This window comes from Podarcis gaigeae (assembly GCF_964106915.1).
Source record: "Podarcis gaigeae genome assembly, chromosome: 5".
Lineage (NCBI taxonomy): Eukaryota > Metazoa > Chordata > Lepidosauria > Squamata > Lacertidae > Podarcis > Podarcis gaigeae.
Window position 1 is genome coordinate 30731881 of NC_139681.1, and position 16192 is coordinate 30748072.

A 16192-nucleotide genomic window follows, 5' to 3' on the forward strand; every position below is an offset into this window, starting at 1 on the left:
TTGGTACAGTGGTACCTTGGTCCTCAAACGCTTTGGTTCCCAAACGCTGAAAACCTGGAAGTAAGTGTTCCGGTTTTCGATCGTTTTTTGGAAGCAGATCATCTGATGCAGCTGTTGTTTCCAGGGCGCCTGACCAATCAGAAACTGTGCCTTGGTTTTTGAACATTACAGAAGTCAAACAGACTTCTGGAGCAGATTGTTTGGTACTTCTTTTTTGCTATTTATTTTGCCTTTTTGTTTTTGAGGCTTTTTCGGTTTATTTGTTTTTGTAACACTGGAACCCAGTTCAGCCACTGATTGATTGATGGTGTGACTGGGGAAATGGATAAGAGCCCCCCATCCAAACAATATCAGTGCAGGTAAGGGAAAAATAATAATTTTATTTTTTATCATCTACAATACTGTCTTGTTTATTTTATAGTATAGTACATTGATTTTGCTTTCATTTTATGGGTCAATGGTCTCATTAGATAGTAAAATTCATGTTAAATTGCTGTTTCAGGGATTGTTTTTTAAAAGTCTGGGACGGATTAATCCATTTTGTATTTCTATGGAAAAGTGCGTCTTGGTTTTGAAACGGACTTCCGGAAGGGATTACATTTGTGAACCCAAGTACCACTGTATTTGAATTTTTAATGCCAGCTGATGGACTGGGGAAAAAATGCCTTTTTTCTATTTGTTCTGAAGTATGCAATCTGCTCTGTGTGTGCCACAGTCCATCCTGGACCCCTAAACTAGTCTGCTGCTATCAGGTGCCACGATGGATGCTGTCCCATTGCCAGCATTGAAATAAGATTCAACAGCTAGTCCAGTTGGCTTCTGTACATGGAATAGGGAGGTGAGCCACCTTGTCCTTTGCCTCAGGCAGTAAAATGTCTTGGGTCGGCCCTGTGGCTTTCCATAATAGTATGAGCGTATGGCGTTGAGATTATTTTCAGACACTAAGACATTCAAGCAATAACACTGATGGAGGAATTGATTGGTTGTGTTGCTGGTGTGAAGCACTGCAAAGAATACTCCCAAATCTGTCACAAGCCTCTGTGGTAATATTTTTAATCTGCAATGAAGAAACACGACAAGAAGCCATTAATCAAGCTATTGGCATAACAGTCAAACGACCAAATACATAGTACTTAATGGTACATTGTCCGTATTGGTTGTCTGTGTTCCTGTGCTTGTCAGGTTGTTAGATGCGTGATCTCTCCAGGTCTTCTTTAAAGGCAATCGGGGAGTAAGGTTAAGTCTGTCTCTTTCCGTTGCTTTGATGCAAGGGCAGCACTGGAAAGCTATCTTGAAACCAGAGCGGAACCTGTAAATGGATGCAAACACAAGCCAAGTGTTACATGGTATAGATGAGGGATGGAGAGCCTCCGACTTGAGGGATTCCTCAAGTGTTTTGTCTGGGTGGACTGTGTCTTTGTAGGGTGATTGCACCTCTTTCCTGACAGGGTGGAGAGAGAAATCTGTATAGAAAAACCTGACTTGTGTGTGACCGATACCAAAGCATAAGTCACATTGGCTGTTCTGTCTACTTTTGCCTCTGACCCAGCAACCACTAGCATGTGACCCCCCAGAATGTAGTCAGAAAAAGCTCCCCATCCCTTGTACAGTCTGAGAAGGTAGAAATTCTGCAAAACCCATTATTCATGAGGATCTTGCATCACGTATGCAAGAGTGCAGCCTCGCCCCCAAACTGGTAAGAATCAGTTTAGGAGGAACCTAATGGCCGATTGCTTGACAAAGGCACAAGGAAGTCTCCTCATGTACAGCAAATAACTTGGGTTGAGTAAGTGTTTCCAAGGACTATGGTTGGATGAGAGAAGGTGAGGTGCTGAGGTGGCAGAAGGTGGTTGGCTAGAGAATGAATGGTCAAGATGACGTATATTTCCTTATATAGGGTGTGTGCTCTGACAGACGCTTTTGTACTCTGTCCCGTAACACATTATTGAATAAAGTCTGATGAATGAGGAATTTTGTGTGACCTCCATATTGAACCTCCAAAGGAAATTATCTCTGCAAAGAAAAATGGACTGTTTACCTGATGGAATACAGAGGCTGTCAAAGGAATGTGATGCACATTTAGAGAAAAGCGCTGTTTTTTGTGGAATTTGTTAATAATGTGCCTGAGAGTAAGCACCATTGAACTCGGTGGTATTTGCTTCAGAGCGGGAATGTAAATGATTGCATTGTAAATGTTAGAGGTTAAGCTAAATATGATATAAGGATAAGCCCTAAGCGTAGACCACACTGAGCAAAATGAGCCAATGATCTGAACTGATATAAGACAGCTTCCTAGGTTCCTATATTTATATATGAGCATTTTTATCCTACACTTCAGTGATACTCCCAAGTTGCTTGCATCCACTTAACACATGCACTACTCACTTTTGATTAAGGCAGCAATAAATAATTGGACTATACATCGCAGAGCTCATGGCAAGCAAAAATACCGCCAGGTATACTTGTTGAATGTACTTCTGCCTGTAAATGTCTTTCCGGATGTTCCCCAAGATGAAGTAGAGATGATACGGGAACCAGCAGATGGCAAATGTGATCACGACTGCAACCATTGTCCTGACGAACTAGAAAAAGGTAAGAGAAATCTTTGAATGCTTTGTCATTCTTCTGGTCCTAGATTTGTGCCTGTGATGTCAAAGAGGCTGCTACCAATTTCTCGTGAAATACAGGCTTAGGGTGGGTCCTCAGAAAGTCTGTGATGCATGGCTGTGCAGCAATTTGTGCCTGGAGTTTCTTATGAACCAAACCAGACAATATGATAAATGCATAGTTGTATTAATGACAGTTTCCTCATCCCTGCAATATATAGTAGTAACTTGTTTATAAAGGCAACTGTGGCTGTGCAGAATGCTGCTGTGATAATGTTGCCGCAAATCCCAGAAACGTGCACTTATTAGGATTGGGAAGTGACAGGTGGTGACTATTCAAGTTGAACCCCCTTAGCTAGCAGTATCTTGCCCTACTTGTTTGCTGCCAATGTATATAATGTTGGTTACTGGAACGCAGGTGGCACTGTGGTCTAAACCACTGAGCCCCTTGGGCTTGCTGATCAGAAGGTCAGCTGTTTGAATCCGTGTGACTGTGGTGAGCTTCCATTACTCTGTCCCAGCTTCTGCCAACCTAGCAGTTCGAAAGCATGCCCCTGCAAGTAGATAAATAGGTACCGCCATGGTGGGAAGGTAAATGGCATTTCTGTGTGCTCTGGCTTTCGTCATGGTGCTCTGTTGCACCAGAAGCGGTTTAGTCATGTTGGCCGCATGACACAGAAAGCTGTCTGGGAATAAACATCAGGTCCCTTGACCTGAAGCGAGATGAGCACTGCGGCCCATAGTCACTTTTGACTGGACTTAACTGTTCAGGGGTCCTTTACCTTTTATAATGCTGGTTAGAGGCATCATGCTGTAGTACCTATCCAGGACAGCAGAGGGCATTTGCTGAAACTTAGGTGGTAATTTGAAAAATCGAGACTGTACACATTCCCACAAACTCTGCACCTAATGCGCTCCTACCATTGGTTTAGGAACAGGTTTGTCATGATCTGTACCTATCCTGTTGTTTTTTAAGAAATATTGCATACACAGTCCGAGTCTTAGCCGGAGGTGTGTCTGGTCTGTTGTTCTTGCTGATAACGAAACTATGCAGCAGTGAGATTTACCCCTGGGTTCATGTTACCACTGTGCTATAAGCAGCAATTATTAGCTCATGACAACTAACCTTTTTTTTGGCTGTAATCATATGCTGGTAGCTGAGCACATTAGTGTGATCTCCAGGAACAGCATTATTCCACAGAGCCTTTCCTATTGCACTGTATGTGATAAACATCACTAGGAGGGGCAGCAGGTACACCAAAACAATGACTGTAATGTGGTACCTGAAAAAAAGAGAGAAAGAGCTGAGCATGGATAGAGCTTGTTTCCCTTCCTTCAGTCCAAAAAGAACCTCGGTGTATTGGGAAGAACAATAAATGCTTTTCTGCCTGAGTTTCCAAAACTTTCTGGGGCCAGTGGTTTCCAGGGCAAGAGTGGCCAGAGCAGTGAATGTAAATGGTATCTTTGTACACTGGGGTAGTTTCTACACACACACACACACACACACACACACACACACACACACTCTATTCTCCATCCAGGCAAGCAACAAGTCATTTTCAGAGTTCAATGTCATGTTCCAATCAGACAAAAACACTCAAGGAGGATGTGAAGCAAGGCCGGTGAGGGGAAGCTATCAAAACACAATGTACAGTGGTGCCTCGCTAGACGAAATTAATCCGTTCCGCGATTCTCTTCGTCTAGCGGTTTTTTCGTCTTGCGAAGCAAGCCCATTGACAGCTTAGCGGATTAGTGCTAGAGCTGTCAAGCGGCTTCCAGCGATCAGCTGTTAAGCGGCTTATCAGCGGATCAGCTGATAAGCGGCTTAGCGGCTTAGGAAAAGGGCAAAAAAAAGCAAAAAAAACCCGCTGGGGGACGCAAGATTTTTTCGTCTTGTGAAGCAACCCCATAGGGAAATTCGTTTTGCGAAGCGCCTCCAAAACAGAAAAACCCTTTCGTCTAGCGGGTTTTTCGTCTTGCGAGGCGTTCGTCTTGCGGGGCACCACTGTACCATTAATGGTCTTTCAAAAGTGATACTCTCAAAATTATAAACTGCTGTTTAGGGTGACCATCTGCCCTACTTTACCAAGGACTTGCATGGGGTTGGACTAGATGATCCGTGGGGTCCCTTCTGACTTAAGGTTCTATAATTTCTGCTGTTTTGAAAGTGACCTCTGTCAGAAGGCCTGACCAGATACTTATGAAGGGAGAGTAAAAGCCTTGAAGTTGCCCATCAACAGTTAACATGGGGACAACAGACCGAGCAAACCTACAGATCAACTGGTCACAGTCTTCTCCACTATGACAAAATGATAGTTAATTTATATTTGAATTATAGTGATTGTTTCTAAATTTGCAACCATACGTATAAATTAGCATATCATGTATACAGTGTGAATTTGTGTAAAATTTTGTGTGCTCCCACACTTTTTTTGGTGATGTGACAGTGGCCACAGTAAACCAGTGGCATGAAGACAGCTTGTCAGAAGGCTACTACAGTATTTGTAGAAGATGGTTGATGATAAATGTTCAAGGAGTGATGTTAACGCAATGCTTAAATAACCGTGCCTCCTTTCTGGAGGGAGATGAGGATTGTGCCCAAAGCTCCATAAATGTTTGGCTTCTTGAATTCCAGAACCTCATAAACAGAACAAAGGACTCTATGTTTTAGCCTTGAGTGTGGTTTTCCCCGGACTAAAAGGGGAAGAGGTGAGACAGACAGAGGAAGAGATAAGAACACATGGGGGAAATCCTTCCCTTTGCCACAAATAGCAAGGCTAATCACTGCAAGGCTGATCACTGCAAGGTCTCAAGATATCTCTCCATTTTCCCCTCACTCCTTTTATCTACTGGACCCAAGGCCTGCTTTTTGAGGTCACACCGCTTCCCCCTTCTTTTTGCGTCCACCACATTGCCATGTTTTGACTAAACATTTTTTTCACTACCAATAATCAACTGTCAAAATTTCTCTTACAGATTTAATGGGACTTTTACTCTATAGAAGTCTTGCTTCATATCACAGTGAGGGCATCCCATTCAGTGCCAGATTTTGATTTGGTATTTCTCAAACAGGAAGCATGGCGATTGTTCAAACAGACGCTTCTTGCTGATCCTTGTTTCTGTGTGAATCTCGATTGGGCCAGAAGATTACCAGTACATATCTGTGCCTTTCTCATCAATTTCTTGCAACGGGGAGAGTGCTTGTACTGAGGTAAGTGCTTCGCTTTTTGTGCTGGGACAAAGGCAACCCACCTTGCAACTTTAATTAGAAGCTTGCTCCCTGTGATGCTCTTCCGCTAAGCATTTTCTGTTCAATGTGATGTTTCATTAGGAATTAATTGCCCCATATTTGTGACACTATGCTATTTTTCAGTTAAAAGAAAAAAGAAATTTGGTAATGAAAGTGTAGAGCAGGAAGGACTAATTAAAGGACAATTATAGGCTAAAGCAAATAAAGTTGGCAGCTGCAAAGAGGAAGCTTTTAGGTAAAGATACAGTAGCTCTGAAAAGCCTCAGGAATATTTTGCTAGAAAATACATGGAAGCTAATGTTGCAATTGACTTTTAAAGACAAGATGAGAGGGTAACACAGCCATCCCATAGCACTCCAATGCTATGACATTGCCAGAATTGTCCAGCAATGGCATCTAAACCGATAGATGGGATCCCAGACTAAATTACTAGTATGGAAGGAACACTGGCATCCCTTTTCCCCCAAGGATTTAAAAGTCTTGGGATGGTCCTGCCATTCAGTTAACTCGGATAAGTCTGAAGGATTTTTAATCGATATATGAAACCCTGTTTGAATTAAATTTGATCACCTTGGTCTAGAGTTCCTGGTTCCAACCCTCGTTCCCCCATCACAGAATGTCACAGCCTTCTTTCACTTTAGAAAACTGCAACTTCATTGAAATCTGTGGATCAAACACCCTAAATTGGCAGTATCCCTGATTACTGCATGAATATTAACGTGGTCACCTGTTTGCCTCCACTCTCCTCCATCAAGTGTAAAGAAGACATAGTAGTAACATGGATTCTGGCTAAAAACAGATGGTTAAGGCAGGATTTTAGCAACATCATTCGTGTTCTCTCTTTCCCCCTTAAATCAAGAGTTCTCAGCTGCCAACATGTATTTTGGGGTTCAGGATCATCTTACGTGATGAGATGTTTACGATGAACGTCATCTGGCCAGGCAACAACACATTTGGTCATTCCGTAGTCGACACGAATTTGTGCATAAAAGAACTGTGGGAAAGCAAGCCCAAAAGCCACCAACCAGATTATTCCTATGACCACTTTGGTGTACCCAGCAGAGAGCTTTTGCCTGAAAGGGTAAACTATAGCCATATACCTGAAAGGAAGAGAGAGAGAATTAGGCCGCAGTTCACCCTGCACAAAATTGCAATTCCTAGCAACCATTTGCAAACAGCAGCACCCAGAATTCTTTGAGGGGAAGACTGTGCTCTGTGCTTTGAAGGTATAGTGTGTACACAGCCATATTCACAATAAATGAGTCAAACATTGTAGAAGAGGCCGCGCATTATCCCCTCCACTCTACTGTGTACATTTATGTGGAAAGAAATCTACAGATCCAAAGGACTGTGGGAAATGCTTGGTGTGTACAAATGAGTCTTCTGAGCATTCACTCCCAAGCCGATTCTGAAACTTGGGGAACTTCTGGAGTGACCTCTAATAAAAAGCTGTGGCGAGGGGAATATACAGCTCTACTTCAATATTTGCATGCCTCCAAATTTTATAATGGAGTTCTCTAGTTAAAGTATGCATACAAATATGTATAGATTGGTGTAAATAAGGCCAGACTATATAGTGATTTGTATGAGCTTTGTGAGGGGCAATCATTTATTTTTTTAAGAAAAAGTCATGCTGCTCCCACAGGCCTGATTTGTTCACTGAGCAGTGGAAATGTTTTCCCGTCAGCCTCTCTCCAACCCTTGCGCCTTCCAGTTTAAATGACATGTTGTGCATTTTATCTCACACCTGTTCTGAACACTCATCTCGGGTTGCTGACTGACACATGACCAGGAAGCCAGCGTGGCCTGCTTGATAAATGTGCTCTGTGATCATAGCACACACGTACTGTAGGACACACAGAAAATGACATTTTCGACAATAATTGATGTTGCATGGCCAGTGTGGCTGAGTTTTCCCAAAATTGGTAGCTTTTTCTAACGCCAAGGATAGGATTTATGATCCCAGGGTTTTGTATACCTAAGTAAGTGGCTCTGCTGAGAAGAGTTATTTGTACAATGATTAATTCCTGCCTCCTTGTAGTTTGTTTACTCTGAGATTGCAGGAAGTACAGTAATTCAGGGCAAGTTATTCCATGGAAGTGCCATAGCTATGGATGAATGAATGTCTCAGTTTTGGTTTCTCCAGGTTTCTATTTTTCCCCATTCTTAAATTCATCTCTTCATATTTCCACAGCAATTTGTGATTTAATCTTTTTAATGCCTCATGCAAATTTGTCAGCAACTTTGGTGCAAATTTCTCCTAATATACACCTTTGTCCATGTAGTCTTAACCAATATCTACATTTTTAAAATATACCTCCCCAATATAATGTGTTTTGTATGTTATTTTCACTAACAAGCAATTTAATGCACACTTCCCCCCTAATATACCCATTTTTGAACATGCTGGTTAGAGAATAACATTGCAAAATTCAGTGAAGTGCTACTTTTGAAGTGTTTCAGTTCACGTATTGGTTCAATAATGTTTCTCATTAAAAAGCAAACAAAATAAAATTTCTCCCCCATAGCTTAGTGATAGGGCACCTGCTTTGAATGTTAATAAGAATTTAATTATTTGTACCCCACCCATCTGACTGGATTGCCCCAGCCACTCAGTTGAAGGTTCCAGGTTCCAGGTTCAAAGCCTGACAACTTCAGACATTGCAAGGGAAGAGAGCAACTGCTAGTCAGTACGTATAGATAGATAATAGAACACAAGAGCAGTCCTGCTGGATCAGGCCCCAGGCCCATCTAATCCAGGATCCTGTTCTCACAATGGCCAACCAGAGTTTGGATTTGATATCCCGCCTTTCACTCCCCTTCAGGAGTCTCAAAGCGGCTAATATTCTCCTTTCCCTTCCTCCCCCACAACAAACACTCTGTGAGGTGAGTGGGGCTGAGAGACTTCAAAGAAGTGTGACTGGCCCAAGGTCACCCAGCAGCTGCATGTGGAGGAGCGGAGACACGAACCCGGTTCCCCAGATTACGAGACTACCGCTCTTAACCACTATACCACACTGGCTCTCAGATGCCTATGGGAAGCCTGAAAGCAGGGCATGAGTGCAACAGAGCTTTTCCTGGCAATTAGTATTCAGAGACATACTGCCTCCAACAGCTGAGGGAGAACATGGCTGCTGTGGTTAGTAGCCATCGCTTGCCTCCATTTTCCTAACGCTCCTTTAGGGCCATCTAAGCCGGTGACCATCATTACATTTATGTACTTTCTTCTTTCTGTCCCACTATCGTACTGGGTCAGTAGTGTGTGAGATAGACCAACAATCTGATTTGGTACAATGCAGCTTTCTATGTTCCTAATACAACTTGTGCAACAGTACTTGTTCTGTTCAATTGATATATTGTCTTGTCGATTCTTAACTTTTGCACCTTTGAGTGAATCAAAACCCAAACAAAAAATATTCGCTTCCAATTACTTACTGCCAAATTACGACAGCCTCTTTGCTTGGAAGATCTGTCCGGAGCTTTTGCAGAATGTATAAAATTAATTTCAGGGGTGCCAACTTTTTCTGGCATGGCTCCTGTGTCTTAAAAGCCACATGACAAGCAGAAGTTTAGCAGGCAAAGCTTCCCCACATCTTAGCCGTGTGGGGAGGAAGATAACTTCATCCATTTGTCACACATGGCACAGGAAAATCTGGCACCCCTAATCCAAACAGCAAGAAATGATGGCTTGTTTTTGTAAACTTTCCCAAGGAAGATAAATGCAGCCTACCTGTTTTCCTGAGAAATCTTTTATGACTAGCAGTAGTGTGAAGGGAAGAAAAACAGAAGAGGCAGCCTCCCAGGCAGGAAAAGGTGGCAGTCCAAAAAGGCTGAGCCGAGGCTGGTGTAAGTCTCCGAAAGGGAGCATTCTGGGGCATGGTGGAGGCAGGACTGGGAAGGTGGGCCTTAGGCTGGATCCTAAGTAGATTCAGCCTAGTTACATAACCTGGCAAGCCAGCACAGAACACTGTTTTAAATACTTGTTTTTCCTCTGCCCGACTTAGGCAGGGCAGCAGCATCTGCCTAGCTGCTGAATGGGATTTGGATCAGGTGTAACTTCATGCCAGCTTTATTTCCACTGGCTTTCTTTACATCAGCTTCTTGCACTTAGGGTAGCTCCCTAAAGAGTGGTGCAGTTTATGGTTATGGCACAAACCTTGTGCTTTATAAAAATGGAAGTTCAACTTTTCCTACGTAACTAATAAAAATAAAAAAGGCATTAGTTTTATAAGTTCTTCCCCAAGAATCCCAAAGTGGGAGATGTAGAGAAAATAAACTGATTTGGAGGACTGTTTTTTAAAATAAATTTGTGGTAAACTCCAGATTACACAATGTATCTGTTACCAGCAGCCCTTGACTTTGAGCCGGAAAAAGCTACTTCTATTAAAGTCATTAATCTTTCCCAGAAACTGATTTATTTCTGTTTTCATGATCGACTACTACTGTCTACCCCACCGAGGAGTGGGCTTATCTGCTTAATAGCACATATTGCTTGCATTCTGCAAGTGTGGATATATTTGGGTTGTACTGGCTGATTCAGGTTTGTGAAAAGGAAACCCCTACAAGCCTGCATTTTGCCCCATGAGCAGTTTGGCGTGCTTTCTGAACAATGCTATGCCTGGCTGATTCCACATTTGATACTTGCTTATTCCTCACTCACCTCTGCCTCCTGAAAGGAAATGTCTGCACAGATCTCTTTTCTTCCTGTTTGGGTTTTTCTTTCTGTGGCTGACAGTGCAGCCCTATTAATATATACCCACTCTGAAGTAAGCCCCAGTTGAGTTTAGTGGGACTTACGCTACTCCCAAGTAAGTCTATATAGGCTGGGAGCCTCATATTGCTCCTCCCCTCCATTTCTTTCCACTTGTGCAAATCCAAGGGTTCACCAAAGCACACAGAGACCTCCTTATACAGTGGTACCTCGGGTTAAGAACTTAATTTGTTCTGGAGGTCTGTTCTTAACCTGAAACTATTCTTAACCTGAGGTACCACTTTAGCTAATGGGGCCTCCTGCTGCCGCCACGCTGCTGCTGCACAATTTCTGTTCTCATCCTGAAGCAAAGTTCTTAACCCGAGGTACTATTTCTGGGTTAGCGGAGTCTGTAACCTGAAGCGCCTGTAACCCAAGGTACCACTGTATGCCATATTGACAATATGACAATTGTCTCACACCCTTGGACTTTATTGTTAATAGGAATATAGGAACCACGCAGACACTGAACATAATGGGGAAATACAATGTTTTACATCTGGTTAAAACTTGGGAGTTTATGAATTATAAATTAATTTGAACGCAGGAGCTACACTGACATAATTTTGTATTATTTGTATTTTATTATTAAATAAATATTTGATGACTAGTATGTTGGGTGTTTCCCAGAGGTGACTTTTGTCCTGTTGACTCTAAGTGAAAAAAGTTTCTGAACTGGCAGGATCTTGCTAACTTGTCCTTTTTTTTGACAAGAGGAAACGGAACCTAATTTGCATTGTCCTCAGAAATAAGGCATTCAGATATTTCCTGTATTGTAGGTTATGAGTCACTGTCCGTAAATGATGTGTGAACAAGGACTCGGTGTAACACTAAACAAAAACAGATAAATAAGAAGATCAAGTACTGGTATATTTGTAAGTCTTGCTGGAGACTAAAAAAAACCTAGGGAACTGAATGGGACTTTCAGAAAATGATCAAGATAGTAGAAGCTATTTAGCAGCCCACTGAAACTTCTGTAATATCGCCTTTTTGATTTGGTAGTGATAAACAATTTCCATAAAGTTTAAATTACCATAATAGGAATGGACGGCCTTTTTGTGTCCTGCGGAGTGCTTCCCTGCTGAATTATAAGACTCAGCCAGACTCTGCTCTTGTTGAAAACCACATTTAACCTTTGACTTAGGGATCTGCTTTTACTCTGTTATATAAACTCTTTGATAGCATGAAGGGGTGGTACCTGGGTCTACTGGGTACCAAACTGTGCAGATTTCAGCAGCTTCAGGGTGTACCCCTTGGTGTAGGCATCTTAAAGGAACCAGATGGAGCTGTTTGGGAGCTGGTGGTGTGCATATGAGCAAGGAAAGGGAAGTGTTTTACCAGTAAACCCTTTAAATATTACATCTTTCAGTGCAAAATAATAATTCAGGATCAGAATATAATGTCCCCTTTGCTCATTATCCCATGTTCCAAATGCAAGTTCCAAGTCATAATATGGCAACTTGATTCTGGCTTATTTAGAAGTGCTGTGTGTATGTGTGTGTGTGTGTTCGTTCCCAGGTATAGGACTGTTCCCCTTGACTACAATCTTAAACATACTTACTAGAGAGTAAGGATGCAATTCTATGCACGCTTACTTGGGAATAAGCCACCGTGAACACAAAGGGGCCTACTTTTGAGTAAACATGCATAGGATTGTGCTGTAGAACTCAGTGAGATCTACTTTTAAGTAAATATGCCTAGATTTGTAAAAATTCAGCTGCTTTTCCAGTTTGGTTAGTATAACTTCTTTCAACCCAGCTTTTATAAGTTAACCCTTTAAAAACAAATAAAATAGGATAACAAAATTTAGTTCAACTTCAAAACTCTTACCTCTCAGCAGCAAGAGCAGTCATAGAATAAATGCTCACAAACATTGCCGTAACAGGAATAAAGTTAAGAAACCGACAGAATCCCTCACCGAAAAACCAGACATTGTGGCTGGCATAAATAAAATTGAACACTGTGTTCAAGGCAGTCATTAGCAGGTCAGAAAAAGCCAAGTTAACAATAAAATAGTTGGTAACAGTCCTCATCCGTTGGTGAGACAAGATAATCCAAATGACAGTGCCATTGCCCACAACCGCTACGATGACTATGAATAAATAGGTGATAGCCCAAAGTGCTATTTGCCAGCCAGGCTGAGAAAACGCGGTCTGGTTGACATGGTCTATGGAAATGTCATCCACTGAAATGTTGCTTATGTTTGAGGAGGAAATTGTCTTCATAACTTTCTTCAGCTCACTGTCGAAAACTGTGAAATGGGATTACTTTCTTACAGCAGTCCTAGCATTGTTGCTGTGAACTCGCAGTTTGGAGATCTTCAGAACATGACACACTGACTTTGATGTGCATCCCACATTCAGTTTAGAGATCTTCCATGTACCACACAATGGTTTTCCACAGGAAGCGATTACAGCTCTTCTATGCTCATATCCACCACAAATCCATTTGAATATCTGCTGGTGTTAATGACCAACAGAAATATTCAGAAGATCTGTGATAAGAAGAATCTTCTGAAGAATCGAAGTGTCAGGTTATGGTAACTCTATTAAAATGTGTTGTATTTTAAAAAAAGAAGAGATCAAAAGATATCGCAGCATGGAGTTGCTGGACTTTAATTCTCCCTTCCTTTGTAACACTGAAACATTTTGGAAGCAGTCAAACAGGCAAAAAAAATAAATCTACAGGCTTAACGAGAATTGAAAAGAGGCGGAGAGGCTAGAATATACAATAGCTAACGAAATCCAATTTCGTGACGCTGGAGTTCCACCCCTTGCCCCACGTTTTTGTAGTAATCTTCATAGCTCTGTTCCTCTCAGGTTTAAAGCGAAGAGCGTCAGAGATTTTACCCTATTAGGGCCAATACATTTATCCTTTGCATATCCACAACTCACGTTTAACTTGGTGAGAGTTTCACTAAGAACTTGGCCTGCAGTGTGCCATAAATATTATTAGGAGGGTTTGCGAGAACAGTTCCAAAGCAACTATACAGAAGACAGTAAAAATGTATTCAGGATTGTGAAATCCATCTCCTCCTGACTGCTGTGAGAGCTTCACAGAAGCTTACACATTGGACTGTGAACAGTGGCTGGGAGCTCAACTGCTGTGAACCATATTCTGCTCAGAGGCAGTCATTTTCTTCGTATGAAAAGATCCCAATCTCAAGAACAGCCTTCCTGAGAAGGCTCTGTGAAGCACAAGGGAATGTCACAGGAAGGAAATACCGTTCCTTCCCACCCATGTAAGCATGAGGGCTTTCTGCCTATGCCCAGGAGATGGTTGCTTGGATCCCATACATTATTTTCTCCTAATAAAATGGTATTTTATTGATGCAGTGAGTTGCCTTCAAATATGCCTAACTTATCTATGACTACTATTTATTCTTATTACTAGGCCTGTATAGTCTAAAACAGTTTCCTGAGATGTGCCTATTTATTTTTTTCAAACTTTTAAGTAATTGCACCACACAGAGAACCATCTCGTTTATTGTGTATTTAAATCTTCAGTGGAAATTCTGAGATTATCCCATTGCTCTGAGACTACCCTTAAAATGTAGTTAGATTTCCACTATATTTAAACTGGATTATTCAAGTCTGTTGAGAAATTTCTGCAGAACAGTAGCTTATCCCATTTTTTAAAAAAAGGAACACAGGGAAAACCTCCGGTAATGAAATAGCTAGCAAGCCATAGGTGTATAAGCACTATTTTAAGAATGTTTTGTTCAGCATCTAAAATCATGTAGTCTACTACTTGAAAGCCAAAGTTATTAATCCAAGCTCTGACTAGTGTGCACCATTGCCAGAAGACTACGTCTAATGTAACCTGTAGCACAAGACTTTGTTTTAAACCAAACAGTGTCCAACCTTGAGTCAACATTGTTTCACCCCAACTTCCCCAACTGCTTATTCATATCAGTACATTTCCATATATCAGTTCACCTGTACAAGTGTACCTATAAAAATTCCTGGCCTGCAAACATTTTACTAGCACATGAAATTACGTAGCCTTAGTTTCTATGCTGGCCACAGAGGAAAGGAAAGTTCTTTAACCAGTATGGAAATGTAGGCTACTACTAAGCCATGTAGGCTAGCACCAACCAACCAACCAACCACAACAGTCAATTGCCTTCTACCAAGGGGTCTGGCATAGGTACAGAATAGTTTGTTCTAATAGTCTGTTCATAGCTGCATGGAATTCCTGGTGGCCTATGGCGACCAGGCAAACGGTTAAATACAAGGCTGGATTTGATTCAAGTTCTGCTCTCATGTTTCTTATCATCAAATACTTTCTGCTAGAGACACTTGAACATCTCTCTAGACGCTACTTATAGAAAAAGGGCCACTCTGTATATTGTAGAACAGAGGCAATTTAGTTAGTGCTCTCTGCAAAATCTCCTGTCTGCCAAATGTGCAATTATTAACAGGGACATTATATACCGTTACCCTGGGATGAGGTGAAAAAAGTACCGGACTATTTGAGATGTCCCAGCCTTATTGAAGATGCGCTTTAAACCTTGGATAGCTTCCAACACTCATTTAAATTGAAGAGGTTTAAAAGAGCATCAACTCAGAATTGACTTGTGTAAACAAGTCCTTAACGGATAAACCATTTTAAGAATGCAATATTTAAATGTTAATGCCTGGAATATTCATGTGGAAAATAATCATGTAGGCCATCTTTGAACTTTTTAATGCATCCTCACATATTCTTGCATAGTTGCATTAAAATTCCAGCGCATGAAAAAGGAGACGGCTAAAACTATTGGACATTGTCTATGTGGACAAGGACAGTACTTCATTAGACCCAACTTTACCAGTAACCAGTCAATTTAATGTTGTACTGTACTTTATTTAAATTATTGTTTTGTAAAAAAACAACCATATAGCATTTCCAAGAGTACTCTGACAAGCTGAATATGTGCAATTACATTCTTTCTGTGTTAGTTTCACAAAGGGAGTTTGATTCTCTAGAAGATGAATAAATATTTACACCGAGTATATATATGAAAGAGATCTGTTCCATTTTACTGTTAGATCCTTATAAGGGGATATATTTCTCTCTGGCTAGCGGAAAGGTTCTGTTCTGTTCCAAAAGGAAAACATGCTGAAAGGTCACTTGTAGAAAGCCCAATAGACTTCCAGGGAAATCACTATGACTTTACACAGTGGAAAACACAGCATAATTTAGCTAGTGATCTTAACAGTTTTAAGATACTCTTCATAAGAGAGATACAACGAAGAGCAAAATCTAATTTTTTAATTAGAAAACACAGGGCTTTATCAAAGACAAAGCGTATGATTACACTGAATGCTTGTTGCAGAAAGCAAGAAAACCTGAAAAACCATTGAAATGCTTTCATATCAGACACTTTCAGATTTCACAGCTTCTATAATGCAAATCATTTCTCCTCAATTCCTTCATTCATTCGCTTGCTTGTTGGCAAGTGGGCAAGAACAAATTCAGCAGTTGTTAGCAGTGTCAATGAGCTATTCTTCCTCAAGAAAATAGCTTTCTTGTGCAGGGCTTAGAGTGAGGCATTTCTTTCTTTTTCTCAGCTAGCTTTATATCAATCCCATATTCTCTTCA

The 16192-nt window shown here is 41.2% G+C and overlaps 1 protein-coding gene across 1 annotated transcript; it reads right to left on the minus strand.

Annotated features, from left to right (window-relative positions):
* Window positions 1-444: 444 nt before the first annotated feature.
* TACR2 (tachykinin receptor 2) lies at window positions 445-13401 on the minus strand. The gene is made up of 5 exons (XM_083738098.1): window positions 12437-13401; window positions 6762-6956; window positions 3733-3889; window positions 2386-2582; window positions 445-1309 (listed from the first exon to the last, which is right to left on the minus strand). Exons 1-5 carry the CDS (start codon window positions 12829-12831, stop codon window positions 1111-1113), a joined length of 1143 nt encoding a protein of 380 aa, XP_083594224.1. The 5' UTR covers window positions 12832-13401; the 3' UTR covers window positions 445-1110.
* Window positions 13402-16192: the final 2791 nt, after the last annotated feature.

Excerpts from the sequence above, each read along its gene's own strand:
- TACR2 (XM_083738098.1), bottom strand. The coding sequence starts at position 12,831 with ATGAAGACAATTTCCTCCTCAAACATAAGCAACATTTCAGTGGATGAC. Across the intron at positions 6,957-12,436 it reads ACTGCTCTTGCTGCTGAGAG|GTATATGGCTATAGTTTACC; the intron begins GTAAGAGTTTTG and ends TCTTCCTTTCAG. Across the intron at positions 3,890-6,761 it reads CATCGTAAACATCTCATCAC|GTACCACATTACAGTCATTG; the intron begins GTAAGATGATCC and ends TCTTTTTTTCAG.